Source organism: Coniophora puteana (genome assembly GCF_000271625.1).
Source record: "Coniophora puteana RWD-64-598 SS2 unplaced genomic scaffold CONPUscaffold_1, whole genome shotgun sequence".
Taxonomy (NCBI): Eukaryota; Fungi; Basidiomycota; class Agaricomycetes; order Boletales; family Coniophoraceae; genus Coniophora; species Coniophora puteana.
Window position 1 is genome coordinate 3,979,897 of NW_006913053.1, and position 26,882 is coordinate 4,006,778.

Here is a 26,882-nt window from a genome sequence, read left to right on the forward strand (position 1 = left end):
GCGAAGTGGTGTCATACGTCCTTAGCCTGCACCGGAATCTGCGACTCCACACTTTTGTGCTCTTATTGCGCAGTCCACCATTTTGAAAGGTCCACCACGACCCACCAGGTTCCCTCATCACTCTCCTCGTACACGCACGCACACGCTCTGAAAAGATATGGCTTTTGACGGACACATTCGCAGGGGGCACCCCAGTGCGTATCTTTAGCTCTCGTATTGTTAGTCGAAGCGCATACTGACGTCTACGCCCTCGCGCAGTCATCTTCGGGCTGCTCATCCTATTCAGCATCATCGAGGTGCGCACCTCTTCCTTTCCCTTCCCTTTCCAACGTTGGCATCATTTCTGAAACGCCGTCTCGTCGCCCTCTTGCGCAGCTCGCGATCACAGCATGGCTGACGTCCATGTTCAACGACTTCAACAACTTCTTCAGCTTCGCGGAGCGCGACCGCATCCGCTTCCTGCTCTTCACATCCATATGGACCCTCCTGTTCTCGTTCCTCCTCATGGGCTCGTTCTGGAGGCTGCCCGAGCACCTGTTTAGCAGCACCGGGTCGCACATATTCTTGTGAGTCCCACCCTCCTCACTTCCCTCGCGTTGTAGTCCCGGTTCCCGGCGCGAGCAGGATGCCAGAATCGAACGGAGGCTGACTACGGAACGGACAGGCTGCTCCTCACCTGGGTATTCTGGACTGCGGGCGCAGCGAGCCTCACCTCAGCACTCGGCGGTGGGCTGAACTGCAAGTAAGCACAGCGTTTTTCATATGGTCTAATACCCGACGCCGAACCCCTGCTTACGTTGCCCCCGCCCTCGCACCGCACCGCACGCATCGCATTATCGCGCTATCGCGTCTGTTCGCGCAGCACCAACACGTTCATCGCGTACTGTGGACAGCTTAACGCTGCAGAAGCGTTCGCCTGGATCAATTGGTATGTTCTCTTGGACCCTGTATCGCGAGTTTGGGATGAGAGTCTAACTCGCTTTCCCGTGACTGTGCAGGATCCTGGTCACAATCGCTCTGTTCGTCGTGGCCGGGCGCGGCATCTCCGGGGCGCGCCGCGGCGATGGCATTCGTGGACCCCTGGTCGTCTGATCTGTAACACGCCCGGTCTCACTTGCTCGTTTCTCCTCCTTTTTACTATCGACTCGTTGGCTCTGTAGTGCCTATATACACGGACATCTTGTTCTCTTGCTCTTCAACCTTGTCATCCATGGGATACATTCTGACTGTTATATATCTACGAGTTTATACGTCTATCATGTTGTTATTTCTCTGACGCTCTCCCTTTTCCCTCGGCCTGTTACCTAAACTCTCTTGAACCTGTGTTACTTCGGGCTATTTCAAAGGACTTACTTATTCCTACGCGTTCGCTGGCATGCCGTTGTAGACTGTTTCTGTATGGCCAGGAACCTTGCTCCGCTTCCTTGACTTAAATGTATCAAATGTTCTCCTCTTTCCTTCGCTCGTCCCGGTGTCGTAGCTAATGAGATGGCTCGGGAGTCCGACAGAAGCTACGCTACCCGTTGAGCATAACTGTGAATAAGCCGTCACCATCGTTCTGCATCGTCCATTTTTGGCTTCCACGAGAACTCCATAATGTACATCTCGAACCACATCCTCCAGTCGCGGTGAATGGTCGGACCACCGCTGACGTGCAGCTCCTCGATCGGTGCGTCAGCCTGCCGCATCAGGCACATGCGCCGCAGTGCGTCAGCGGAAAACGTCGTCCCTGTGATCTCGAGGCGCGTCAGGGACGGACATGCGAAGTGCCCTTCCAGCGAGAAGGCCATGGCGCCGAGCACCCAGTCGTCGAATCCTGGGCAGTCCTCGACGACCAGCTTCCGCCCTTGGAAGTCCTGTATAAGGCACAGGAGAGAAGTGCTGGACTCGACACCTGTGAGGCGGAGCGTCTGACCGGGCATACGCATGCGCGAGTGCAGGCGCCACTCGGGTGATATGGTGCACCGCGAGATGTGGACGTGTTCGAGGACCGGCGAGCGGATGCTATCGCAGATCAGGGGGACGAAGGAGCCGTCGAGGCTGTGCAGTTCCAGGCGCTGCACGTCCTTCACGGTCACATTCGTCGTCTCGTCCCCATGGTATGAAAATTTGACGTCTTCTATTATGAGAGAAAGGTCTCTGATTTCGCTGAGTTGACCTAGAGCTTCGACAAGGGAGAGGACTTCTAACTCTCCTCCGACCGAGGAGTTTGGGCTGAACCTGGTAAGGTGGAGGTCTAAGAGGGTGGAGTCGTCCCCCCAGCTGGTGTCATTCTCGAGAATGAGGTCTACAAAGCTTTCCGCGTCGATGTGAAGTTTTGAGAGAGCGGCAAGCGTTAACCGAGGGATCAAGAGACAACCGTGTTCGTCTGTTTTCTTTGAGACCAGGTGCAGCGTAGAAAGGTGAGTCAAGTTGGCACCGTCTAGGAAGCGAGCGGTATGTAAGATGGTGGAGCGACAGAAGGCGAAAATGCAAAGCTTAGCAAAGCGTCCCAAGTGCGGCGTGACGTGTTCCATGATGAAGTCCATCCGCTCCTGTTCTTGTGCCTGGGTGAGCGTGTACGAGTCCTTGTCGAGGGGGGCGATTGAAAGGTCAATCAGCTGATCGCGAGATGCAGTGAAGAATGTCTTGATGACACTGGGAACGAAGGTGGGGCCGTCAATCGCGATTTTGAGGCTCTTCCAGAAAACAGGCTTCAACGCTATTACATCCATCCACGCACGGCAGACAAACGCAAGTTGCACTGCATCAGGCGATATGTCCCCCCTCTCCGTATCAGCGGTCACTTCTGTGTCTAGATCGTATGTGGACCGAGGCGACGACTGTCGACTGGCTGCCTCGAAGATGATGAGTAGAACCTCGGCAGGTAGTGACATGACGGGGGACCGGGTGGATGTTAGCATCATGGCCCTGTTATTTGTCGCCTGTCGGCTTCCTGTCGGCTTCACTCAGATGCTCCAGGACAATATGGAAAGGACTCAAGTACTTACGAGTGCGATATCTGGCGTTTTCAACGAAGTATCCAAGTCTTCACCTACGCTGGACAACAACTAGGCAGAAAACGTGCTCTTGGCACCGTGAGGCAAGACAGAATGAAGGGGATAGGATGAAAGCGACCAAATGGAGTCGAAGACAAAGAAGAATACTTCCCAGGCTGGGAGCGTGGCTTTGGCGTGGTCAAACTCGTGGTCGATTTAACTTTGGTCAGCCGTGTCAGCACGCGTCGCGTCACGCGTCACGATCGTTCAGTTTAAACTTGCTCGACAACTCTCGACAACTAGCAGCCATCCAAATTCCCGGTTTTTTACAGTGTTCACACGAGAATCCACGAGGTGCGCTGAGAGAGCTGTGATATAGATATTTACAACATACGCTAGATAAGCGGACTTTCTTCACCACTGCCATCTATCTCTCTTAACTCCCACGAGAAGCTCTCGACGTTCTCTTCAAACCATTTCCCAAGATGCTCTTCGAGTGGAAATACAGCATTGCTGACATCCAGCTCCTCGATGGCGCCAACACCCAGCCTCATCTCGCACATATACTTCAGAGCATCATGCGAGAATGTACACCCCTTGATTTCGAGAGAGGCTATAGACGGGCACGCAATCTGCTGCTCTCCTTTGCACGAAAAGGCCATGGCGCCGAGTACCCAATCGTTGAAGCCAGGGCAGTCTTCGATGTAGACCTTCCACCCTTCAAAGCCCTGCATCATGCGCAGTAGCAAGACACTAGAGCTGATGCCTATGAGATGGAGCTAGAGGCCGGGCATGCGCATGCTCGCATGAGAGAGCCGAGACCGAGGCGCGATACCGCATCGGGAGATTTCGATTTGCTCGAGGTCTGGAGAGTGGACGATGCCGCAGATCAGGGAGACAAAGGATTCCTTGAGGTCGTGGAGCCCAAACCCCTCCAAGTTCATCAAAATGACGTGGCTCGGTAGCGCGGTGGGCGAGGTGTCGAAGTCGAAGTCAACGTCTTCGATGTCGAGCCAGAGCTTCTTGTTCTGACTAAGTTCGCACAGATAATCGAGAAGCTCAACTGGATCTATGCCCTCTTTCGGGTCCGCTGGCTTGAACTTGGTGAGGCGGAGGTCAAGGTCGTACAACCAATAGGCACGTCTTTCTCTGAAGATATCAATGAAGCTCGCGGCGTCAGTGTGCAGCTCCGATAGGGCTGGACACGTCAGCTCAGAGATCGAGAGAGGGGCAGTCACATCTGTATTTTGCGAAACCAAGTGAAGGGTGGAAAGGCGAGGCATATCGATACGATCCAGGAAGTGACTGGATTTAACGAGAGTCGAGCGATAGAAGGTAATGACGGAGAGTCTGATCACGCGCCCCAAGTGTCAAGCGAGCTGTCCCATAATGAAGCTGACGCGTGAGTGAACGTTATACGCATTTCCATTGGCTAGAAGCAAAAATATACCATGAGTATAAGCGTGCCCGTGATCATCATGAACTCCAAGTGCAGATTGATAATACGAACCGTGATGGCTTCAAGACGTCGCAACTCGGATACATTCCAAGTTTTTTTTTCCAATGAGAAGGTTCCACTAGAATGGAGCTTGAGCTTATGCAGAAAGCTTGAGCTATGGCTTGTTTCTGAGTTATATAGGATTACGTGTCGTTATACGAGACGTTAAGGGCGCGAAATACATACGCGACAAAACAAGGTATCGTGGCTTTTCACCTGTGTCGTCTGCGCCGCGCTGCCAGACTTTGATGTGAGCGACGTAAGACTCAGATTGGCGTCTGTCAAGGACAGATTTGGTTAAGTGTTAACGGACTTCTTCTGAGGCCTGCTGCCTAAGCATGATGCATGAGCTCTGAACCTGTGAAGCACCGTCGCGGGGGATGAGAGGAGGGGAAAGGAGTGTGACAACCGTGGGATAAAGGCACCATATTGGATGTCCGCCTGCTGAGCCAGCCGCTCGGTAACTTTACACGTATAGAGCCGTAATTTGCCGTAACGCGACGCGTCGCGCGTCTGAGTTACCCACTTCTTTGCTCTTTCCCGCGAAGACATGTCTTTCACGCCTTCCACCAACCCTATCTTCCTCTACTACCGGCCAAAGTCATCAGAAGGAGCGAAATCTTCGAAGGAGCATATCAAGGTCGACAACGCCGGTACTCCAGCTGGATCCGCGCAGCACAATGATGAACGTGTGGAGAAGTCTGGGATGAAAGAGAACAGCAGGCCAAGGAAGAGTAAGGGAAGGCTGAAGATGCTACCTAGCATGCCACTGGATATCCTCTTCGAGGTGAGTCTCTGGGGTTCTCATATACGAAGACTTTGCCACGTCGTTGGGAGGGTGCTAAACGTACAAAATCGCAACAATACACGTAGATCTTCGGCAGACTCACGCCACCCGATCTGTTGCACCTCTCGAGGACTACAAAGCCCCTTCGCTGCATACTTATGCACCGCTCGGCCGTCTTCGTATGGAAGGACGCGCTCGCGAATGTGCCGGACCTCCCGGCCGCTCCGGAGGGGATGTCTCAGCCGAAGTTCGCGAGTTTGATGTACGATGCGTTTTGCCATGTGAGTAATATCTTGTCTCACTATCGGTCAAGGTGTCTAAATACAGATTGTAGGGGTGTCTCGTACCTGGCGTTCGCACCGCGTACTTCACACTACACATACGCTTATGCAACAAATGCCTGAAGAAGCAGTATGTTGTTAATTCTAAACCCTTATGATCGGCTCATCTTGACCGACGTTTCACTAGCTTCGAACCTTTAGACAGGAAATTCCATCTGAGGTATGGTGCGGGGACAGAAGAGTGCCTCGCTCGTGACAAGGTTTACAAAAGTAAGCTGCTTAGCAACGTTTGCTATGGTTGACCATCAATTGAAGTGGCGTTCATGTCTAGTGGGGGACCAGTACTGCTGTCTCATCAAGGAGCGAGAAGCGATTGTTGAAGTATTGCAAAAACTCGATCGGGAAGAACGAGCCAAGTTCCGACAGGAGGAGACAGCTAGAGTTCAAGCACGAACTGCGGTGCGTCATATCATGTCCACGATACCATGCGTAGTGGTCACAACCACATCTAATTTGCTCATCCGTGCATCGTAGAACGCAGAAGAGCTCAACAAGTGGTTAAATAAACAGTCCGAAAGTCGTGGTCGCGAGCTGGCATCTATCCGAGAGGAACGTCAAGAAGCGTAAGTCTCTTCAATCCATTGTTGGTATATATGTATCGGGTGCTCATTCTCGACGGACAGTATCGAAGCCAAACTCGAGGAACTTGGTTGGAAAGAGGAGATCGACGCGCTGCCTGATTTTAACCACTGGGAAGCTTCGGCTTGGTGCATTGGTATGTTCGAAGACCATCCACACGTCAAAAATGCGAAGCCTCTTACCGAGCGCAGTGAGTATCTCCGTCTTCGCGTCAAGCCTTGCCACTTCTGACTATCTTAATAGTCTGGGCGAATATCAAGGATGACATGATCGCGTACATGGAAGAGATGAAACAGTTCCGGCTCAAATACGAGCGCCATATGCTCGTGAAAGGACGTCAGGTGCTGGCCTTGCAGGCGTACAACAAGCATCAGCGTGCAAACCCCATCTCTATTTCCTCCACCAACTTCTGGCCGGGAGGAGCCGACTTCCTCGTGTGGGACCGCGTCAAAGCCATCATCGAGCAGCCCACTTCCGACGCGCTGACCGAGAACGACTTTTCTGGCGCGCTAAGCGAAGTCTACCCATGGATGCAGGACTGGTGCCACACGCGCATTCACCAGCTGATGTACACAGACCCTCTCTACGCCAAGGACTTGGTCACGGCTGGGGACCGCGCCCTGCAGCTTGCGACGGCGGTGTTTATGTGCACAAACACAGACGGGCGTCACACCCACAAGTTCTCGTACGAAGATGTGAAAGACTCGTCGGAGCTGATGTGGTACCCCGAGTATCTGCACCACCGGTGCAACCGCACGCGTATGCTGCGCTACGAGGAGTACTACAAACACGAGGATATCGTGCTCGGCAAGGGCTATTACTGCAACACGGTTCAACGTCCCTGGTCGGCCGAGTACCTCCAGCCTGCGGAGAAGGCAAGGAAGATCGTGACGAGTCTGTTGAAAATATGCGGGCTCTCGGTGGCAACGACGACGGCGGAGTATATGGATCAATGCGATGTAAGGTTTCTTTGTGTCAAATGCAACTATGGGCGGTGTGATGGGGAGAGGGAGGTCACTGCATGGACGTGGAGAGACGCGGTCAGTTCTGATGTCGACTCCTCGTCCCGCTTCGGGCGTGCTAACAGGATCGTTCATTTTTTTCAGATCAGCCATTCCTTTGTGAAGCACTTCGGCTCCGCATCGCTAGAATGGGAGGTGTTGTCCTACGCTGATACGGACAAGCTTAGGCTGAGCGAACGCCCTCTGAAGGAACGCGAGGACCAAGCCAAGGCCTGGCAATGCGCACGGTGCCATGACCTGCCTTCAGAGCCGTGGAACATGACGAAGCAGGAGGTGATCGATCATCTTGATATCCAGTGAGTCGTTTCGAGACTTTCATTGCGGCGTATACCAGCAGGTGCTCATCTATCTTCTCGTACGCTAGGCATGCCGCCATTCCAGAGGACGTAGAGGAGATTGTGGACTTTGTTCGCGCTCCTGATGCACCTCCTGCATTGGCAAAACCAGTGCGGTGCAAACCAAAGGCTGCGATGTTATACAGTGTTTCTGGGAGGATATAAGACTGTGCACGATTGAGTCCTTTGCTTACAATTTATATATACCTTAATCTTACAGCGCTGTAATCGTGGTTGAAATTCGACGAACCGACAACTTGGAGCATCTTTTCTCCACTGAAAGTTTCTCACCGTATTGCTTCAAAGTCCGCCTTTTGGGGGCCTTACATTAAACTTGACTTGCGGGAGGATGATAGACATACCATTTTCACGAACACGAATGCATGGAAGGCAGAAAAGACTTTGTTAACCATGACGGGCGCTTTACAATTGGGATAGCTGAGGTGCTTGAGGCCGATGATCTCGGCATCAAAGTGCTTGATTTGATTTGATTTCTCATTTTAATGTCCAAGAGGGCAATAAGCCCTATGGCGGACAGTACTACTAGAACTACAGCACTATAGCGTAAAACGGGCCAGCCCACCGCCATGTATAACTACAAGTCAAGCTAACACGTGCTTACTAGGTGCGATAGCGGTGGGAGATTTAGAAGATCATTTGAACTGGTGAATTGAATATTGAGATGGGCGCATACATGTTAGCGCCAATCAGAAGAGGCTGACGCAGGCTTCCTGCGAGTCCTCGACCCACCACTAGCAGGGAAATGTCGAAACAATTACAAGAATGTCAAAGTCAGTGAAGATTGGCGGAGTCTGAAAAAGATAGACACGTGCGCGAGTTTTCTCTCTATCGCTTCCACCGATTTTGAGTAGTCTCCCATGTCCACCCAAACACCAAACCCCTTCGAACTCTCGGCGACAGACCCTTCAACTGCGCATCGACTCGATATTAATGCGTCTACTTGGGCAAACCAGGAAATTGGCTTTCCGGTGGCCGATATACACGTTGACCGCGGGAAGTGGGTCCGCGATTGGGACAAGGGCGTCGAGCAATTGACGAAGTCGGCGCAACTTGTCTTCATCAAGACTGCGGCGACCCATAACCCGCAGCACTTCCTCGCTGAAATCAAATCCACGGACTACGACTTCTTACACCAATGTCAGGAGATGACGAAAAATAATCGCGTCCCCTGCCTAGACGTCGTAAGAGGAGGAATCCATGGCTCTGCGAACGAACGCTACAACCCCAAGGACTGGTTCAGGCTCATCAGCGACGAGAAGAGGTGGGAAATGATTTGCGAGGCTCTCGAGCAGACCTGCAGGCGCAACATACTGGGTCAAGATGCTCGCATGTTCTGTCCTGAAATCATTGGAACCGTGATGCTGAAGCGCCGGGGAATGGAACTCTTCACGTTCTTCGACCGCTATTTCAAGATAGCGTCATCTGCGGAAGAAAATCCACCGACTCGTGACCCCATCGTAGAAAGCGAATGGTGGGTTACCGCGTTACAACTAGGCCCCAATCCACCGTTGCCGGATGAAAATGCGGCCTACCTTTACAAGTTTTATATGTGTGTTCGGCAGGATTTCATTGGTAACGTATAATATTTCATCTTCGATGGCCTTTTAAGGTTTACACGTATGCTCTCAACAGACTTCTTTGCATTCAACGCCTGCTCGGCTATTGCTACCGCTTGGAATGAAGACATGGAAAATAGCCTCGCCTCAGCGCTTCGGCTCATACTGAATGTTGACCGCCAAGGCATGCGTGGTATCATGTCCGCCAAGAAGACGTCCAAAAACAAAGATTTGCTGATCTGCGAGCACTGTGAACGTAGCCCTGATGAAATTGGCGACGATGTTCGCTTTCTCGTCTGTGGGGTCTGCAAGCGGAAGCTGAACTTCGAGTGCTTCTACTGCTCTAAGTACGTCTCCTTTGTTTACCACCAAACCTGTTGTCGCTGAATGATAAATTGCCAGAGAATGCCAGAAGTCCAATGGGCGACAGCACAAGTCTCATTGCGGAAAGGAAAAAGTCTCCAAAAGCCGATCCTTGGGTCGACCCGGGTACAAGCGCTCGCTTCAGCTACTCCTACAGCTCAAGATGCAGAGCGATCATGAAGATACGGATTACTTCCTTTTCAAGACTAGCGTGAAATCTTACGGCGCCACGATATATCCTTCATGGTTTCCTTCCAACGCGACAAAGGGAAGCAAACTCTGTTCAGGCAAACACGAGCCCTAGCCGCCATGGATGCAGACCGTACTGGCCTCGGCATACTCGCAAAGTGCTTAGTAGGCGCCCTCGAGGATGACGATATATCGTCAACGATCACGAAGGAGGAGATCATCCAGCAACTTACAGCGGAATACGAGGTTGACGCTGGTGCACACCTCGAAACGGTGGAAGAAGCGCTTGCAGCTGAAAATGACCCGAAGCGATTCCTGGGAATGAGCCTATTTAGTTTCATCATTCCCGATGTACTTGAAGAATGGGCTGGAGAGTTCTTGAAGGAGAAGGGCCAGTTTAATGAAGAGGAAGTCAAGTATGCGATAGCCCTTTTCAAGTAAAATGCGATGACCTTGTTTGTGATAGCGCTTGTCGAATCGTTTCAACGGGTACTCCAAATGTGGCTGTCAATATTAATATAGAAGTATACTCTGAGATTAAAGGAGACGTAGTCTCGAACCAGACGCTCCTTGTGGGCGGAGCTCTTGCGGGCCATCCGGGCCATCAAAGCGTAGCCAAAAGGAGCGTCTGGTCCGAGACTAAAGGAGACGGGGTTATGCTGGGGCGAGGAAACTAAAGTAAAACTAATGCCACTTCGGGCCTTTCCGAAAGTGACGTATCTGAGACAGGGGCTTCCGTTCGCACTCAAACACCAACCACCATCTTCCGCTCTGACCTACGCAGCCACATATCATGGCAGAGCTTCCAATTGACGTCTTCAAACGCTCGAGCGACCCCCGATTTGAAACCCTACTCGACAATGATACATCAGCGTGGTCAAACAAGGAGAACGGGTTCCCAGTCGCGGATGTACGCACAGACCGCGCCAGGTGGGCTCGGGACTGGGATAAAGGGGTGCAAAAGATCAGCAGGTCGGCGTCGAATGTCCTCTTGCATACAGTGAGAGCGCGAGATCCTTCATATCTATCCATGAAAATTCAACATTCCGACTACCAACACCTGCGCAGCGTGAGGCTACGGGTGACCACCAATGCTCAGACCATCGCGAATAGTATTCGAAACCAGTTCAATACCCTTAGCCGCACAGACTTCACAATATGCCAGCCCAAAGATTGGTTTATGCTCGTCAGCCCAGAGAAGCGTCAATCCGTGTTTGATGTAGCACTCGAGAGCGCGTGCTGGTCCTGCACGTTTGGCCAAGATTCTCGGTCGTTTTGCCCTGACATCACTAGCAGGTTGCTTCTCAGGCGCAAGGGACTCGCTCTATATTCATTCATCAATCGCTTTGTTGAGACGGCTTTGTCTCACCAGGCGGACCTAGCGGACTCAGACTGGGTACGGAACGAGTGGTGGACATGTGCCTTGCGGCTGGAGGATATCCCGCGCCAGCTTCACAGCAACTACAAGTTTGTATACGAACTTTATACGCTATTCCGGCTGAATTTCATCGGTGAGCGCCCGCCTTCGTTCGGCGTTTTTGTCTCCGTATTGCTAATATGATTTCGCTTGTCGTAGCCCACTTTGTATCACGGTCTCTGGCAGCTGTGCACGATTCATGTGCTCAAGAGGTGGAGAGGAACGACTCTTGGATACCGCGTGTCATCTGGATAGGGGGTCTCAGAGGCATGCAAGAGATGCGGGCTGCAAGGAAAGTCCTAAAGCATAACTTCGGGCAGCAGTGCGAGTATTGCGAGTGCACCGCTGAAGAGTTTGATCAATCTTTCCGCTTCCTCTTATGTACAGCGTGCAAGCGGGAGCTGAATTTTGCATGTTATTACTGCTGCAGGTGCGTGCGTCCATAAAAACATCATTCTGCTTTCCATCTCACGCATCGAGATTTTTCAGGGAGTGCCAGAAGGCCGATTGGCCGCGGCACAAGGCCCATTGCGGCAAGGAGAAAGTCTCCAAGTTTTGCGACGAATACCGTCCGGAATGCAAACGCTCGCTCAGCTTGATTCTACAGACGTCGATGCAGAGCTGGCACCCAGATGCCGACTATGTCCTTTTCACGTTCCATGGTCCGGTCGCTGGATTCAAAGTCGCTTTCCCTCGCAACTGCAAATTGAGAAAGCTCTTCTTGAAGATACGAGATGGGATGACCGTTGATCGACAAAATACCTTCCTTGATATACTTGCCAAGTGTCTCGTGGATGCGTTGGCAGAGGACAAAGTCATGTCGGGTATCACACGGGAAAACGTGATTCAGCAGCTCAGTGAAGAGTACGAGGTTGACGATGTGAAAGAGCGGCTTGAATCGTTGGAAGAAGAATTGGCGGCGCAAGGTGACGAGACTTGGTATAGCGGCATGATGGTCATCGAAGAGGCGAAGGTAGGCGTCAAGGGGAGTGCAGCTGTTAACAAGGTAAGTGATATTGCGCCCATTATCCCGTACGTGTCTGAACGATCATCAGATACTGTGAGTTGTGACTCGAAGAAGGCGATGGAAGTCCAATCAACCACGCGGTTAGGGGAGGCAGTTAGCGTGCATCATGGCGTACTTACCCCATCTTGTACAATATACTGATCCTAGGCTTGAATTAATATGTGTCACCAGTGTACCTCTTCCTTTCGCGAAAACCAGCACAGATCAACGCCCGAATCCAGACTTCGATCAAGTTTCAATACTTGAGCTTGAACCCTTATCTCATGTCTTTTCCCAATCCTGACTGCTCTTGGGGAACAAGGACGCGGAAATCGAGTTGGATATTAATGTTCTTTGGTGTACTAGTCTCCTCGCACATTGAACTCGCCACTTGAGGAGGTGGCGGAAGAAGAGAAGCGAAATAATAACTCCGAAGTGGATCCGGAGCGCGTTGATCCCGGAACGCGTCCCGTCACACCCGTGACAGAGCGCGTTTGAGGAATCGCTCGCACCCCCGACGCCATCGACGCGTTTCTCAATCATACTGTCGCAATGACGTCTCCGTCCGCCCCCGCCCCTGCTCGCGACGACGCGTCCGCAAAAGAAAATACGTCTCCAAAGAAGAGAATCAAGATCACGGAAGACAACGGATGGCGACACGTCCCTCACTTTGGGCTCAAGCCCTACTTCACCCCGGCTGCCCGAACCGAATACGCCGAGGAGCAGTACTGCGTGAAGGAGTCTGGGTGCACTCAGGTCAAGAAGAAGTCAAGGATGGGATTGAAGGCGGGGCTGAAGCTGTTACCTTCGATGCCGCTCGATATCCTCTTCGAGGTGGGTAGCTCAGCTTTCGCGTGGTGCGACGTGACGTATCGTCGTGGTAGATCCGGCTCACCAAGCGGACGCGTAGATCTTTGGCAGGCTTATGCCAATCGATCTTTTGCATCTTGCACGCACCACCAAACCTTTCAGACGCGTCTTGATGCACCGCTCATCCGTCAGCGTATGGGTGGAGGTTCTTGCGAATGTCCCGGATCTCCCACTGTGTCCTGATGACATACCCCAGCCAGAGTATGCAAACCTGGTTTTTGACACTCACTGTCACGTCAGTCAGGAGTCGCTCTCTGCTGTCCGGGTTTCTGGCAGACTAACGGTCGTCTGTAGGGATGCTTCAAACCCAATATCCGCAATGTGTACTGGCGATTACGGGTGCGTTACTGCAGTGCCTGTGCTCGAAAGTAGTGAGTGTCAGCTCATAAATGTCCTGTACTCTCAATGGCTAAACTTGGCTCCGCTCATCGCTTAGCCTGGAGCCGCTGGACGATAGGTTCAGGTTCAAATATGGTCCGAAGATAGCGAGATGTCTTCCTCACGAGGAGGTCTTGAGCCGTAAGCCAATCCAGCTTCGTGGTTTTACCGTTTATAATGTCTCCTACCCAGTCCGAGACCAGTCGTGTTGCCTAATCGTAGACAGGGAGGCAGTCGTTGCTGCTCTCGAGAAGCTTGGTCCTGAAGAGAGGTCAGAGTATAGGCGGCAGCAGAAAGAGAGAGCTGATGCTAGGGGTGCCGTGCGTCTATCACTACTCCTTCGCTACCTTCAGGCTGTCTGGCTGACGTGGTTGTAGCACGCCAGCGTGCTAGAGGAGTGGGCTACGAATCAGATCAAGAATCGCGAGATTGAGCTAGATATCTTGCGAGAGCAACGTCGCGAAGCGTGAGTTTGTTACTGCTGTCGAGTGAGCTGTAATAATGCCAATACTGACGGGGCATTTCGTAGCATTGCAGCTAAACTCGACCTTCTTGGCTGGAGTGACGAAATAGTTGCGCTCCCTGATCGTTTCGAGGCAAAGTTATGGGATGTGGTGGTGCTGGACGATCATCCACATGTCAAACAGGCGAAACCTCTGACTGATCGCAGTGCGTAAAACTGTTGTTGCTTGTTTCTTTGTATCTGACGCTTCGTTTAGTCTGGGCAAACATCGAAAGTGACATGATCAAGTACATGGAGATCATGAAGCAGTACCGCCTTGGGAAAGAACGTCGTGCTCTCATACAACGACGACGCACGGCTGCGTTAGAGGCATATTGTGATCATCAACGCTACAACACGGTCTATGCCCACCTCTGGCCCGCAGCCGCCGATTATCTGCTGTGGGACCGCATCGAGGCGCTCATCGAACAGCCTTCCGATGACGAGCTCCCAGCGGACGTCTTCAAGGAAGCCCTCCGAGACATCGACGATTGGATGCCCCACTGGTGCAACCGCAGGATCGCCGACGCCATGGCTTCATGCGATACCTACAACATCGACTACTGGTGCTACGTCGACGAGTCGTCCGAATGGGCGACCACAGTCTTCAGCTGCAAGAATCGTATACACTCCTTACACGACCACGGCGTGTCCGACGCTGTTCCGCCCGCGACGCTCATGTGGTGGCCCGAGTACATGCACCATCACTGTAATCGCATGAAGGTCCTTCCGCCATGGGAGTTTCACAAGCACGAGGGCATTTCGCTCGGTGAGGGATATTACCCGAGGACGGTGCAGAAGCCTTGGTCGGCGGAGCATCTGCAGCCGGAGGAGAAGGCACGGAAGGTCGTTTTGAATATTCTCAGGACGTGTGGGTATTCTGCGCAGACGACGACGGAGTTTATGGACGAGAAGGATCCGAGGCTTGTGTGTTTGAAGTGCAGCTTTGGCGGGCGCTGCGACGGCGATAGGCAGGTAGTTGCTAGAGGGTGGCGAGATTCGGTCAGTTAACGCTACGCATCCATGATCTAACTTCGCTTCCTTGTTAACAAGCGTCTTTTCAGGTCAACCACTGCATGACAAAACATTGGGGTGATGCGACAGTTCAATGGGAGAAGATATCCGACGAGGATGCCGAGGTTCTCCGTCGAAGCGAGGTTTGGTTGAAGGAGCAGGATGATTTAGCTCCTGTCTGGCGATGTGCTCTCTGCCACGATAAGAAAGGCGAACCGCTGAGCACGTCGAAGGAGGCGCTGTTCAATCATCTGAGCGAACGGTCAGTGTTCTTCGCCGTCGACCCATATTCGCGCTCATATATTTGTTTCCACCAGCCACAGCATCAGCAGACTTGACGCAGAATGGAACATCAACTATTTGCGTAACCCTGGTACTCCCCCCGTGCAACCAAAGCCCACCAAGTGTAGGCCGAAGGCTGGAACCACTGGTAGGCTCTAATTCAGCTGCGTGAGCTATACCTGTAGCATACGATCTGGATCTATATACCGACATCTCCTCTGATATTTACGACTATATAATCTCGCGCCCAGCTTATACCTTGTTGTAATCCTAGCTAAAATCTGGCTAACTAACATTATCTCGTTTGTGAGCTGGAGTGAAGTATTCGACTGCACCTAGACGGACTCGTCCGTCGAGGACAAACTATAGCACTCGTTAGTGTGTTGAAAATCGCGTGAACTCTCGATATGACCTACCTTGATATGATATACATCCAAGAAGGTAGGTAGGCAACATAAAGGGGCCAGGCCCCCTCTACAAAGACGCAAAGCCGAATATCGAGTCTATCGTTTCCGTGAATTACGACGAAGATAGGGGCTTCACTCGCGCCGAATACACGTGATGCAGACACCTTGCCTTGATCGAGGGCACTTACACTCCGTTGTCTCGTCCCGCCTCTCATCCCACTCCCCCGTCGCCCTCAACCATGGCTGAAGTCGTCGCCCCACCAATGGACATCGCGGAACCACAGCCCCAGGTGGCTGCTCCCAACGGAGTAGAACCGCCTACAGCATCGGAGGAGCCCGAAAACGTCTCGGAAACGCTTTACATCCAGAACCTGAACGAGAAGATCAAGGTGGATGGTACGTGCTATGCACCTGCTTTACCTCCTCGTGCTTACGCATACGCAGTTATTAAGCAGTCATTACGCTCCCTATTCAAGACGTACGGAGAGGTGCTTGACGTTGTCGCGCATAGCAATTTGCGCATGCGGGGGCAGGCGTTTGTCTCGTTCGAGTCGCCGGAGGTTGCGAAGAAGGCGATGGAGGAGGTTAGGGGGTTCCCGCTGTACAACAAGCCTATGGTGCGTCGCATATCTGTCCATGCGTGGTGTCTTGGGTGTGCTGACGGGAGGACGCGTTGTAGCAAATATCGTTTGCGAGGTCGCGATCTGATGCGGTGGTGAAGAAGCTAGACGCGGAGCACTTTGATGCGCATAAGGCGCAGAGAGACGAGCATAAGAGTGCGTCTGTGCGCTCGTAGGGGCGGGTGTGGGCGTGGCTGACTGGGATATGTCGCTTCTCTTTCAGAAAACACGCGGTATACGAATCCACTGAAGCAGAAGCTCCGCGCGAAGAGAATGGCGACTGATAGTGCGTCTCCCTCACCTCCCCTTTCACCTCTTCGCTTCTCTTCTTCGTACTAACAAGGGCTGCTCAGTCGACGGAGCTGCTGCCGCACCGGCAGTCAAGCGGCCGAACGTGCAGATGCCGGACGAGTACCTCCCACCGAACAAGATTCTCTTCCTCCAGAACCTGCCCGAAAACGTCGACAAGGAACAGCTCACCACCCTCTTCACGCAGTACGTTGTCCGCATGATCACGCTTCTCAGAAGGACACGCAGCTGACCCGACGACCGCCTCGCGCGCACAGGTATCCAAATCTGCACGAAGTGCGTCTCATCCCCACCAAGAAGGACATCGCGTTCGTCGAGTTCGTGGACGAGGCGAGCGCCGGCGTCGCAAAAGATGCGCTGCACAACTACAAGCTCGATGGCGAGAACAAGATCAAGGTGCGTTTGCTCGGTGTTGTTGGCTGCTTGCAGAGTCTTACTGACTTGGTTCTCTAGATCACGTTCGCAAGAAAGTGAAAGTTTGCTTTCTGCTCTTCGTCTTCTAATAGTAGTTTCCGTATTCATGTATCTTACTCTGTAATGCTGAAGTCGCAAAGGACTTCACTCACCCGGCGCCTACCAGTGAGGGGTCGTCACACACGTTGACGAGCATGAGGTCGGAGAGCCATGATTTGTTCTTATTGAGACAACTGTTTTCCTTATTTCACTATCTAGTATCCATCCTCTACGTGAATCATCCGTGCCTTCATGACGCTCAAGTGAGACATGGAGGCTCCCGGAGAAAACCTGGAGTAGACAGCCCAAGCGAACCTAACTTAGCAAGTGCTCCTTTAATATAACAAGCGCACTGAGCGCTTGCCGCGCTTGTCGTCCACCATCGAGTCAATACCACCCATCCATCCCATCGCCCGTCATCTTACAGGATCAAGAGGGTCTAGCAAGGCGTGATGTCTATTGTGGCCACGAGGCCGAGCAATGCTGTGAGTATTGGGTATAGCTGCGCTCTCCATAACGAGGTACACTAACTCCGCGAACCTGGAAACGTTCCCGGCCCTCTGGATGACTCGACCTGACTCGACCTTTGGACGCCCATATTGGACCCACTCACGTTGCTGTTGACAGGCCCCGTTAGCATGGCCAGAAGAGGACGTCGACGGGTACTTCTCGGAGGACTCGGAGGACTACGTTGAGGCTATAGGTGGGTGGCGTGCCCTGAGCTTGTCGTGCGTCGTGGCTGACTGGGTCTCGTTGCAGAGATTGGCGTTCAGGACTCTCCAAGAAAGACGTACCCTCGGGACAATCTCCCGATTAGCAATGGTTTAGGCAGCTTAAAGCTAAAAGTGAAAGACGGGAATGGTAATATCACGCCTCCATTCTTAGCTAGACCGCTGCTCATTATCCCCGTGTTCTTCCCCACAGACGATGATTATGAGATGGATGAGGGTGAGCCGCGGTTTTTTGCTTCCGCCATGACACTCAACATTAAGTTCATCGCTGGCCCTGTCAGTCGAGCAACGTACGTAAACCCTTTCCTATCGAGGGCGCTCAAGCTCATGGATGATTTCCTATTTATAAGTGGTTGAGCCGGATGCACCTCCCGCTCAGGTCAGAGCTCCGGGACCGTTCGCGTCTGCCTCCGCCGGGCCCTCCAGGATGCCGGCCGTCGCCCCGCCGTCGCCAAGCAAACGGGCCCGCGCGATGACAGGCGGAGAGTCGCGGGAGACAAAAACTCCGCGGCTCGACCAGCCCCGGATCCCGGCCCTCGACGTCAACCTTGTCACCAGGCAGCCGTCTGATCCCGGGCCGACCTCCGCCAGGCCCTTCAACACCAGTCACCGTATACAGTCAGCAGCGACGCCCGTCCTGACGCCCACGGTAGCGCCCACTACCATCCATCCCGAGGTGACGCAGTACACGTTCTCCCCGGCCGAACACTTCAAGCATGGGCCGGTCGTGCTGGGCGAGAACCTGGGGCGCGCCATCATCGCGCACGACAGCGGCGCCGTCAGGCTGATCGACTACCGCAGCCTTGCGTGGCCCACGACATACGAGATCGCACGCGGGGTTACTCAAGGCCGGTGGTCGTGGCAGGATGTCACGCCGAGTCGGCTGGATCGCCTCAAAGGTTTGGGCGCGGATACTGCGCCGAAGGTAGGAGCGGTTATGAAGGATCTGGATCTCAAGGGAAGGGGAACTGGTTCTGCGGCAGTGGGATCAGAAGTTTGGTACGTCGTGTCACATTGTCATCTTTGGCTCACAGGGGACTGAGCGTGGAGGTGATAGGTCCGAATACGATAGGGAAGAAAAAGCCATCGTCGAAAACCGCGGTCGTGGTCTCGGTTTGATGGGCGAGTGGGAAGGGAAGCATAGCTGGTATGGCGGCAAGATCCAGCAGGTCATCACTCTACGCGTCTCAGGAAACCCAGGGCAAGAGCGTTACGAATTTGAGCTTGAGAAACCCAAGATCTCTCGCTCTCACCGCCTCTCGCGCTTCCTCGGCTCTCGGCGTCTAATCCAGATGCGAATCCCGGAGCAGACAATGTGGAACTACGGCGCGCGCATAACCGAGTATCTATCGCGTCACTCGTTTGTGTTGTGCGGTCGCGTATTTATCCCCGTTCACGCAAAGGAGAACTCTGTTTACCTGGTCGAGACTGATCAGGATCATGAACGTTCCCCGCGCCCTGACCAGAAAGGAGATCAGTATCGATATTCGCTGGCCCAGATCGTTCAATGGCACAACGATATCGTTGCCAATCATAAGCAGGTATGTAGTGCTGCGGGCTGACCATCCATCCTCTATAATACTCATTATACTTCACTAGCCTATCAGCAAGTGGTCGACTCGGTGGGCGTTAGCGCTTTCGACGTCTGTGCCGGGCATGGAGTTCTCTCCAGAAAACGTGTTCTATATGGACGATGTTTGTGAGTGTCTACTTATAAGCCCAGCAATAACTTGTTAACGATTCACCCCAGACTCTCCCGAAGCGTCTGGCATGAAGAAGGCTCCAGCCGAGTTAACCATGACCGACGGATGCGGCTGGATCAACGCGGCCGCGCTCACCCAGCTCATGCGAAACATGGGCCTCAGCAGCCGCCCGACGGCCATCCAAGCGCGTCTCGCAGGTGCCAAAGGGATGTGGCTCCTGCACCCCGACCCCGCCGAACAGCTCATCGACGGGCCCGCGAAGATCTGGATCCGGTCCTCGCAGAACAAAATCGCCAGCCCGCCAGCCGACCGCGGGCACCTCGTGCTCGACCTGCTCGCGCCGTCGCGCGTGACGCACCCGAGCCGGCTCTCGCAGCAGACCATCGTGAACATGGCGCACAACGGCGTGCCCGAGACCGTGTTCACCGCGCTCATGGCGGCCGGGCTCGACCGCGAGGTGCAGCAGCTCACGCAGTGGGACGGCCCGAACGCGCTCGTCGCGGTGTGGCGCGCAGTCGAGCGCGCGGGCGGGGTGAGCTTTACGCGCGTGCGCAGGCGCATCGCGGGGCAGGCGAGGGCGCTTGGGCTGGGCCGCATGAGGCCGGACGATAGGGACTCTGAGGCGCCTGCTGATATTGATACGGACGACGAGGACGCACATGTGCTTTCTAGCGGGGTCGAGGGTGGTGCGGCGGGGGAGCCTGCGCAGCCGCCGTCGGTGTATGAGGCGGCGATGCAACTGCTGCAGTCTGGGTTCCGCCCGCAAAACCTGGATGTGCTGTACGACAAGATCCGCAAGATCGTGACGATGGTCATTGACGACTACGTCAAGTCGCTGCATATCCCGATTCTGGAGTCTGCGGAGGCGTATATTGTCCCTGGTCAGTGTCTTATTTCGTCGGCTGCAATGCGATGTGCGCTTATGATGGGAATGGCGTTGCAGACCCTTATGGTGTTCTTAAAGAGGGGGAGATATACTTCCGCTCCTCTGATGGGTTCAAGGATCCGGAGACGGGTGCGCGTTTTGATATTCTCAAGGGTGACGTTCTGGTAAGCTCTCTTCTATCGTCCAGAGACGTACGCTTATGGTTGTTCCGCAGGTGCTGAGGAATCCTACGAGACTCCCGTCAGATGTCCAGAAGGTAAGCGTCTCGACAGGACGTCACACACATCCGTACGTTTGGTCGTGACAATTCCTGTGCTCATGTGCTCTGCTGTAGGTGCGCGCGGTGACTTACCCCGAACTCGAAAAATACTACGACGTTATTATTTTCCCGACATGTGGAGCTCGTTCGCTGGCTAGCTATCTTGGCGGTGGTGGTTAGTCGCTATATCTGCTCTCCTTATCCTCTCGCTCATCACACCTGGCTGCCTATAGATTATGACGGAGGTGAGCGCGCATTGAAATCGCGATTTGAAATATGCCAACGTTCTACAAGACACGGTTCTGGTAGTCTGGGACAAGCAGCTCGTCCAGCCGTTCAATAGTACTCCGCTCTACGAGGAGCCACAGGGTGTTAGAGACGCATTCGAACGAAACGTGGAAACAGTCCGCGATTTTGACAAGCGTATCCGTGGACTGCCACGGGCGGATGCAGAGGCAGAGTTCCAGAAGATTCTGTTGCTCGGTCTCTCCGAAACAAAAGTTGGCCTCTACTCGAAGTTCCATGACATCGCGGTGTACGAGCGAGGCTATGCTAACGCCTTCGCCATTCGTATGGCGTACATGTGGGTCTTTGTGCTTTGCGAGTTTGGGCGGGCCTCTGATGAGATTTGATTCAGGTTCACCACTTGCTTGGATGCGAGCAAGACTGGTCTTCGCGTGAAGACGACCGAATTCCATCGCCACCGCACCATGGCTGGTAACCGGCAGCCTCGCTATATTAGAGATCTCACGGACCATCGAAACTCTGACGACGCCCCTTGCAAGAGAGACAAGGGGCAGAAGCCATTCATCCTCGACGTCTTGGTCGATGAAGGGCGTCGCATGCGCGACGCGTTTTTGACAAAGTATGACGCTCGCAAGCAGACCATGGGCGAGAGACACGACCGGGACCTTCTCAAGCCAGTCGAAGATGCTGAGAAGATGGCCGCGGCCATGGAACGTGAAGGTATCCCGTTCTATTCCAGCAACTTGCAAGAAATGGAACGCCATATCGACACCTTCTACAAGAGGTGGATCGTCCTCATCGACGCGTCCAAATCCTCTTCCTCCTCCCGCAGCCGCTCGCCTGCCGACAAGTCGAAGACGAATGATCCGTGGGACGCGCTCGCGCGCGACTTTGCAAAGGTGCCACCTTTCCAGTCCCTCCAGTGCTTTCCAGACGCGGAGGTGAAGTGCATTATAGCGTCGCGCGCGTACCGCAGGTCGCGCAAGTTCGCGTTCAACGCGGCGTTTTTGACGCTGTGCTCTATCAAGGCGAGAGCGCTGGGGTGCGTGCCGTTCACGACGCAGTTCGCGGAGTCGATGAGCGTGTCGGGGGCGGTCGCACGCGCGCTGGATCACACGCTCGCCCAGGAGGGGGAGTGAGAGCCTGACGAGGTTTCTCACTTCCGACCTTCGTTCTTGATTAATGAAAACATCTCGGTCTTGGTCTTTCAGTGCTCCTTTCTTCGCACCATCGAGTTGCTGTCTCATGCTTGGATGTTTTCTTGCTTTCACATACCCGCATCTTGCTTACGACCTGTATATCCCAGCTTTCATCTTGGTTTCACCTGGCATTCGCTGTACGAATAGGATTAGCACAGAGGATCTTTACGCATGTAGTCGACATCTAGTCAATACAAATTTACTGCAGTGGATAACGTTAGTCGTCGATAAGATTACAGGACCCGGTATCACCATCCACAGCCTCCGTCGCGCGCCCCGAACACATCGCGAATCCTCTCCTTTGTTTTCCCTCCCAGCCTTCCACCCCGCGGCCGTTTTCTCACCCGCTACCACCACCACATAACTCAACCCACGCGCACTTTCTCTCTCTCATCCACTTCCACCTTCACCTCTCACTACCACGATGACCTACTCTCTCTTTTGCTTGGGCAACCCGCTGCTCGACGTGCAGGTCACCAACGGCGAGGAGCTCCTCAAAAAATACGATCTCAAGGCCAACGATGCCATCCTTGCTGAGGAAAAGCACACGCCCATGTGAGTTCTCTCTGTGTATGCGCACCGCAGCCGGATACAGCGTATTTAACGTCGTTGGATGATGCACACAGCTACGAGGAGATCGTGAAGAACCACAAGGTCACGTACGTCGCTGGTGGTGCGTCCCAGAACGCTGCGCGTGGGGCTGCTGTGAGTGTTGTCCTTGATCATCTGCTCGTGGAGGAGCGAACGAGGGAGTGCGATCCGTTGACTGATGTGTGGTTCTTGGTAGTACGTCCTTCCCCCGAACTCGGTCGTGTACACCGGCTGTGTCGGCGACGACGACCTCGCGGATCAGCTCCGCGCAGCAAACAAGCGCGAGGGTCTCACTGAGGCGTACCTCGTCAAGAAGGGGGAGAAGACGGGTGCGTGTGCGGTTGTCATCACGGGTCATCACCGGTGAGTGCTTGTGCAGTTATCTCTATCTTATCTCCCCGCTCTATCCGCCCCTATTCTTCTGCCCTTTATTATGACCACCGATCCATCTGAGATCATGCTGCTGACGATGCTTTGTGTGCGATGTACAGTTCGCTGGTCACCACTCTCCGCGCCGCCGAGAAGTTCGAAAAGTCGCACCTCTCCAGCCCTGAGGTCGCCCCGCTCGTCGACGGCGCAAAGGTGTACTACGTCGAGGGCTTCTTCCTCACGCACGGCACCGAGTCCGTTCTCGAGCTCAGCAAGAAGGCATCGGCCGCCAGCAAGGTCCGCTATCCCCTACTCCTGACTACACACCACTAACACCACCTACAAACCCCAGGTGTTCGTCCTCAACCTCTCCGCACCCTTCATCCCCCAATTCTTCCACGCCCAACTCCAATCCGTCCTCCCCTACGTCGACTTCATCATCGCCAACGAATCCGAAGCCGAAGCCTACGCCGCCGCCACGGGCCTCCCAGACCCCACAGACCTCGCCGCAGTCGCAAAGGCGCTCGCCACCGCGCCCAAATCGAACGCGTCCCGCGCGCGCACCGTCATCTTCACGCACGGGCCCGAGAGCACCGTCGTCGTCTCGGGCGCGGAGCCCGACGCGCCCAAGGTGTACACGGTGAGTCCGATCGCGGACGACCTGATTGTGGACACGAACGGCGCGGGCGATGCGTTCGCGGGCGGATTTTTGGGCGCGTATGTCGCGGGCAGGACGCTGGACGCGTGTGTCGAGGCGGGGCACAGGATGGGCGCGATGTGTGTGCAGCTCGTCGGGCCGCAGTTCAAGTGGCCCAAGGTCCAGATCCTCTGATCGGGGGATCATGGGGATCAGGGCTGTCGGGGATGGACGCACGGGGGTGTAAGCGTGATGGGCGGAGGTGGGATGGTACCTCGCAATTGATCATTCGTATCAATCCCGAGGCCTGATGGGTCCACGGCACGGCTTTCAACAGCAGTTTCTCTCAATCTGTATCATACATTAACGATGTACTACACGACGGGCACATCACATGGCTTTCCACAGCATAGCGGGCAAAATATCAACAAGTGGTGAACGACAAGTACTAGTGGGTGTAGCGATCTGCAGTCCGGTCCGAGAGTCCAACCTACGTGATACATGGTTACAGCGCAATCACCGGCCCTGCCTGTGCTTGTCACGTTGACGTGCTGCGTTCAGGGTGTTCACTCCGTCGCAGTCTGCTGACGAGCGACATATTGCGGTGTGATAGCGTACGAGGGCAAGTGATTGCGAGTAAAAGTGACGATCTCATTATTGCGATGCTGTTCGATAACGTGGTTTGTTCCCAATGTCGAGAGAGGAGGGTTGTGGTTGAGAGAGGGGGCAGGCTAAATCTGCCGCTGCCGCTGGTGGACGAATAGGCAAGATATACAGTACGGTAAAAGACGAGGACGAGGACGATGGTGAAGACAAAAAGGGAGAGCTGGAGGAAGAAAGCGAGCAGGCAAGGGGGAAAGCGAGAGCGGGTTGGTCCGTAGTACAGCATACAAGGGCATCGGCATTGAGGTTGACCGGGGACAAGCAGGGTCATCAAGGCGATTGTGGTTGTTCGTTCAACAGATTCGACGGTCTTCGGTAGTCACTATGAAGGCGGGGGCGAGGCCAGCGATTCCTACGAGATCCGAATTACGTTAGTCAAGCCACGAAACAGTGAAACAGAAGAGAACGTGGGGGTCCTCACAGAAGTCAGCAGCTCAGCTAAATAACAGTAGAAAGCAACAAGCATCAGCACGCGCAAACGAGATAGGGCGGAGGAAGAAGCCACAGACGCACCAGGATTCAACATCGGCTCGCCGTCCTCGGTCAGCATCTGCTCCATCGGCTCGGGCCTGACGAGCGGCTTCGGCTCCAGATGCGCGTCCGGCTCCTCGTACTCGTACTGCGGTACATGCCCGTGCCCGTGCCCGTGCCCATGCACACTGTGCATGCTCGACGACGCCGGGGGCAGCGAGCCCGGCTTCGACTCGGAACACGGCGACAGCGAGGACTGGAACATGCTGCTCGACCCCGCGTCGTTCGCATCGTCCACATGCTTCCCGCCGGGCGAGAGCGAGAGCGACGCAGAGTCGTGCGAGTGCGAGGAGGCAGACGACCGGAGAACGGCGTGCACGGCCGCTGCCGCCGCCGCCTCCTCATCGGACATCTTCATCGTATCGTCGACATCTACGCCGAGCGACGGGTCGATCATGAGCCCGCCCTCGCTTCCGATGCCGCCGTCTCCGTCGCCTGCGCCTACACCGACGCTGACGCCAACACCGGCGCCTATGCCGACCCCGTGAGACCCGGCAGCGCCCCCATCAGATGAAGAGCCCGACGGCGACGAGTCATTCGACGAGTTGCGCGAGAGCGACGGGGTGCCCGTGCGCGTGGGCGAAGACGGGATATGCCCGTCTCCGCTGCTAGTAGGCTGCGAAGCTGACGAGCCGTGGGGCATGAGTGGGGCCGGCGCTTGCACCGGGACGCCCGCGGCACTTGGGGTTCCAGGCACGGATCCAACAGCGCCGCTAGGGGGAGGAGGGGGGACGGTCGGCAGGCGGTAGTATGGGTGCGGCGTGAAATATGCGGGATGCGGGTATGGCATGGGCATGTGAGGGTGTGGGGGCTGAGGGTGCCCATGGTGGGGTGGGGGATGTGAAGACGGGTCAGCAGGCCACCAGGTGACCTGGTGCAGCCGCGCTGAGGATGTGGAGAGGACGGCGCCTGGCGGGTGATAGAAGGTGGGGTCAATCATCATGGTCGACGAAGATGGGACTGGGATTGCAGGTGGGGGAGGTGTGGTGACGCCGTACAAGGGGCCGTACACTGAGCAAAGCCCAAGCCGAGCGCGCGAACGACTAAGGCCGGGGCTGAAAGGGGGAGGCGAAGAGGGAGAACTCACTGCTCGTCATAGTGTGATGCCGGTAGTAACTCGATGATCCTGTTGACACTGGCCCCGTTGAGGTGGGCATGATAGATGAGGCAGTCGCAGTTGAGGCGGATGCTGAGGCGGGAGGGGCGGATTCCTTGCCTTTGGAGGACGGTGAGCGGCTGGGACTCTTCGTGTTGGAGGACGACGCCTCTGGCTGGGCGTTGACGTCTGGCTTGATGTCGGTCTCGGTCGGTTCAATGATGACTCCATTATGCCTTGAAGGGAGGAAGCGTGTGGTGAGCGCGATGGGAAGCGGATAACAAAAGAACGACAATAGTACGCACCTCGACTTCTGATGTCGTCTCAGCGCGTCTGTCTATCTCTTCATAAGGTCACCTGGTCTCGTGCGCGGTAGACAGGCCAGGACGACTTACGCGTGTAAAGGTAGCGTCACACTGCGGACATGCACTACGGGACCCACAACAACATGCCGCAAGTTAGTATGGGCTACGATGGAGAGAAATGGGAAAGAAGGGACATACAATCCGGGCATGGAGTGGACCTTTGTGGTACGCTGGTGCCGCTTGAGATCGGCCTCGCGGGCGAACTGCTTGGAGCAGCCGTTGATCTTGCACGCCCATATCGCAGAGTCCTGGCTCTTCTTCCTCACGGGTGCCCGCTTCTTGTGCGACTCCTTCTTCTCCTCGTGATGCTGAAACGGATATGAGACGAAGCGGAGACAAGCGAAGTGTGGGTATTCAGGGGGTTTATAAGAGGGATGGTTACGCACTGGTTCCTTGGCCGTCCTCGCCATCCTCGGTGCTCTCGAACGGTCTTGAGGGGTGGGGGCGGGTGGGTAGGGCGAGTGTCGCGTGCGTCGGTGGGGGCGTGTGGCTTCAGTGCCGCGTCTGTGGCAAGAGAATCGCCTTGCTCTCGTCGGCCCCAGATTGTCAATGGTCCCCCTCCGGAACTTGCCGCGCTTTTGTCACAATTCCGCTGACTCATCATCCTCTTGCACAGCATGACCATTCGACACTTGTTTTCACACTTTTGTTTCAAGCACTCACGACCACGTTCACCCCA

At 54.6% G+C, this 26,882-nt stretch overlaps 11 protein-coding genes across 11 annotated transcripts; 8 read left to right on the forward strand and 3 right to left on the reverse strand.

Annotated features, from left to right (window-relative positions):
- Positions 1-31: 31 nt before the first annotated feature.
- CONPUDRAFT_79403 (uncharacterized protein) lies at positions 32-1,448 on the forward strand. The gene is made up of 6 exons (XM_007764674.1): positions 32-194; positions 259-296; positions 376-566; positions 665-742; positions 863-928; positions 999-1,448. The coding sequence occupies exons 1-6, from the start codon at positions 158-160 to the stop codon at positions 1,090-1,092; spliced, it is 504 nt and encodes a 167-aa protein (XP_007762864.1). The 5' UTR covers positions 32-157; the 3' UTR covers positions 1,093-1,448.
- Positions 1,443-3,098, reverse strand: CONPUDRAFT_161869 (uncharacterized protein). The gene is made up of 2 exons (XM_007765642.1): positions 2,991-3,098; positions 1,443-2,935 (listed from the first exon to the last, which is right to left on the reverse strand). The coding sequence occupies exon 2, from the start codon at positions 2,904-2,906 to the stop codon at positions 1,548-1,550; it is 1,359 nt and encodes a 452-aa protein (XP_007763832.1). The 5' UTR covers positions 2,907-2,935; positions 2,991-3,098; the 3' UTR covers positions 1,443-1,547.
- A 275-nt stretch (positions 3,099-3,373) lies between these two features.
- Positions 3,374-4,261, reverse strand: CONPUDRAFT_149328 (uncharacterized protein; the record flags this gene model as incomplete). Its single annotated transcript, XM_007765643.1, has 2 exons — positions 3,374-3,744; positions 3,814-4,261. The coding sequence occupies 2 exons, from the start codon at positions 4,259-4,261 to the stop codon at positions 3,374-3,376; spliced, it is 819 nt and encodes a 272-aa protein (XP_007763833.1).
- A 765-nt stretch (positions 4,262-5,026) lies between these two features.
- Positions 5,027-7,758, forward strand: CONPUDRAFT_161870 (uncharacterized protein; the record flags this gene model as incomplete). The annotated part of the gene is made up of 10 exons (XM_007765644.1): positions 5,027-5,263; positions 5,350-5,544; positions 5,598-5,674; positions 5,732-5,814; positions 5,876-6,003; positions 6,079-6,167; positions 6,228-6,373; positions 6,427-7,223; positions 7,290-7,501; positions 7,570-7,758. The coding sequence occupies 10 exons, from the start codon at positions 5,027-5,029 to the stop codon at positions 7,703-7,705; spliced, it is 2,100 nt and encodes a 699-aa protein (XP_007763834.1). The 3' UTR covers positions 7,706-7,758.
- A 660-nt stretch (positions 7,759-8,418) lies between these two features.
- Positions 8,419-10,110, forward strand: CONPUDRAFT_149330 (uncharacterized protein; the record flags this gene model as incomplete). Its single annotated transcript, XM_007765645.1, has 4 exons — positions 8,419-9,133; positions 9,194-9,464; positions 9,520-9,761; positions 9,839-10,110. 4 exons carry the CDS (start codon positions 8,419-8,421, stop codon positions 10,108-10,110), a joined length of 1,500 nt encoding a protein of 499 aa, XP_007763835.1.
- A 352-nt stretch (positions 10,111-10,462) lies between these two features.
- Positions 10,463-12,168, forward strand: CONPUDRAFT_161872 (uncharacterized protein; the record flags this gene model as incomplete). Its single annotated transcript, XM_007765646.1, has 4 exons — positions 10,463-11,180; positions 11,246-11,516; positions 11,576-12,092; positions 12,142-12,168. 4 exons carry the CDS (start codon positions 10,463-10,465, stop codon positions 12,148-12,150), a joined length of 1,515 nt encoding a protein of 504 aa, XP_007763836.1. The 3' UTR covers positions 12,151-12,168.
- Positions 12,169-12,644: 476 nt separating this feature from the next.
- Positions 12,645-15,333, forward strand: CONPUDRAFT_161873 (uncharacterized protein; the record flags this gene model as incomplete). Its single annotated transcript, XM_007765647.1, has 10 exons — positions 12,645-12,926; positions 13,003-13,197; positions 13,257-13,333; positions 13,399-13,481; positions 13,533-13,660; positions 13,718-13,806; positions 13,870-14,009; positions 14,060-14,844; positions 14,907-15,118; positions 15,174-15,333. 10 exons carry the CDS (start codon positions 12,645-12,647, stop codon positions 15,295-15,297), a joined length of 2,115 nt encoding a protein of 704 aa, XP_007763837.1. The 3' UTR covers positions 15,298-15,333.
- A 417-nt stretch (positions 15,334-15,750) lies between these two features.
- Positions 15,751-17,046, forward strand: CONPUDRAFT_116490 (RNA binding protein). The gene is made up of 7 exons (XM_007765648.1): positions 15,751-15,941; positions 15,990-16,162; positions 16,225-16,321; positions 16,389-16,451; positions 16,519-16,660; positions 16,732-16,870; positions 16,928-17,046. The coding sequence occupies exons 1-7, from the start codon at positions 15,785-15,787 to the stop codon at positions 16,946-16,948; spliced, it is 792 nt and encodes a 263-aa protein (XP_007763838.1). The 5' UTR covers positions 15,751-15,784; the 3' UTR covers positions 16,949-17,046.
- Positions 17,047-18,085: 1,039 nt separating this feature from the next.
- Positions 18,086-21,891, forward strand: CONPUDRAFT_87147 (uncharacterized protein; the record flags this gene model as incomplete). The annotated part of the gene is made up of 9 exons (XM_007765542.1): positions 18,086-18,657; positions 18,716-19,199; positions 19,258-19,357; positions 19,409-20,242; positions 20,305-20,411; positions 20,462-20,503; positions 20,582-20,681; positions 20,801-21,041; positions 21,144-21,891. The coding sequence occupies 9 exons, from the start codon at positions 18,086-18,088 to the stop codon at positions 21,889-21,891; spliced, it is 3,228 nt and encodes a 1,075-aa protein (XP_007763732.1).
- A 399-nt stretch (positions 21,892-22,290) lies between these two features.
- Positions 22,291-23,991, forward strand: CONPUDRAFT_79406 (Ribokinase-like protein). Its single transcript, XM_007764675.1, has 5 exons — positions 22,291-22,506; positions 22,578-22,656; positions 22,739-22,905; positions 23,034-23,208; positions 23,264-23,991. The coding sequence occupies exons 1-5, from the start codon at positions 22,376-22,378 to the stop codon at positions 23,741-23,743; spliced, it is 1,032 nt and encodes a 343-aa protein (XP_007762865.1). The 5' UTR covers positions 22,291-22,375; the 3' UTR covers positions 23,744-23,991.
- A 37-nt stretch (positions 23,992-24,028) lies between these two features.
- CONPUDRAFT_134525 (uncharacterized protein) lies at positions 24,029-25,535 on the reverse strand (the record flags this gene model as incomplete). Its single annotated transcript, XM_007765649.1, has 3 exons — positions 24,029-24,563; positions 24,633-24,649; positions 24,725-25,535. 3 exons carry the CDS (start codon positions 25,530-25,532, stop codon positions 24,534-24,536), a joined length of 855 nt encoding a protein of 284 aa, XP_007763839.1. The 3' UTR covers positions 24,029-24,533.
- Positions 25,536-26,882: the final 1,347 nt, after the last annotated feature.

Coding starts and splice junctions, on each gene's coding strand:
- CONPUDRAFT_79403 (XM_007764674.1), top strand. CDS start 158: ATGGCTTTTGACGGACACATTCGCAGGGGGCACCCCA. Junction 195..258: donor CATTCGCAGGGGGCACCCCA/GTGCGTATCTTT, acceptor GCCCTCGCGCAG/TCATCTTCGGGCTGCTCATC. Junction 297..375: donor TCCTATTCAGCATCATCGAG/GTGCGCACCTCT, acceptor CCTCTTGCGCAG/CTCGCGATCACAGCATGGCT.
- CONPUDRAFT_161869 (XM_007765642.1), bottom strand. CDS start 2,906: ATGATGCTAACATCCACCCGGTCCCCCGTCATGTCACTACCTGCCGAG.
- CONPUDRAFT_116490 (XM_007765648.1), top strand. CDS start 15,785: ATGGCTGAAGTCGTCGCCCCACCAATGGACATCGCGGAACCACAGCCC. Junction 16,322..16,388: donor GCAGAGAGACGAGCATAAGA/GTGCGTCTGTGC, acceptor CTTCTCTTTCAG/AAAACACGCGGTATACGAAT. Junction 16,661..16,731: donor CTCACCACCCTCTTCACGCA/GTACGTTGTCCG, acceptor TCGCGCGCACAG/GTATCCAAATCTGCACGAAG.
- CONPUDRAFT_79406 (XM_007764675.1), top strand. CDS start 22,376: ATGACCTACTCTCTCTTTTGCTTGGGCAACCCGCTGCTCGACGTGCAG. Junction 22,507..22,577: donor GAGGAAAAGCACACGCCCAT/GTGAGTTCTCTC, acceptor TGATGCACACAG/CTACGAGGAGATCGTGAAGA. Junction 23,209..23,263: donor AGGCATCGGCCGCCAGCAAG/GTCCGCTATCCC, acceptor TACAAACCCCAG/GTGTTCGTCCTCAACCTCTC.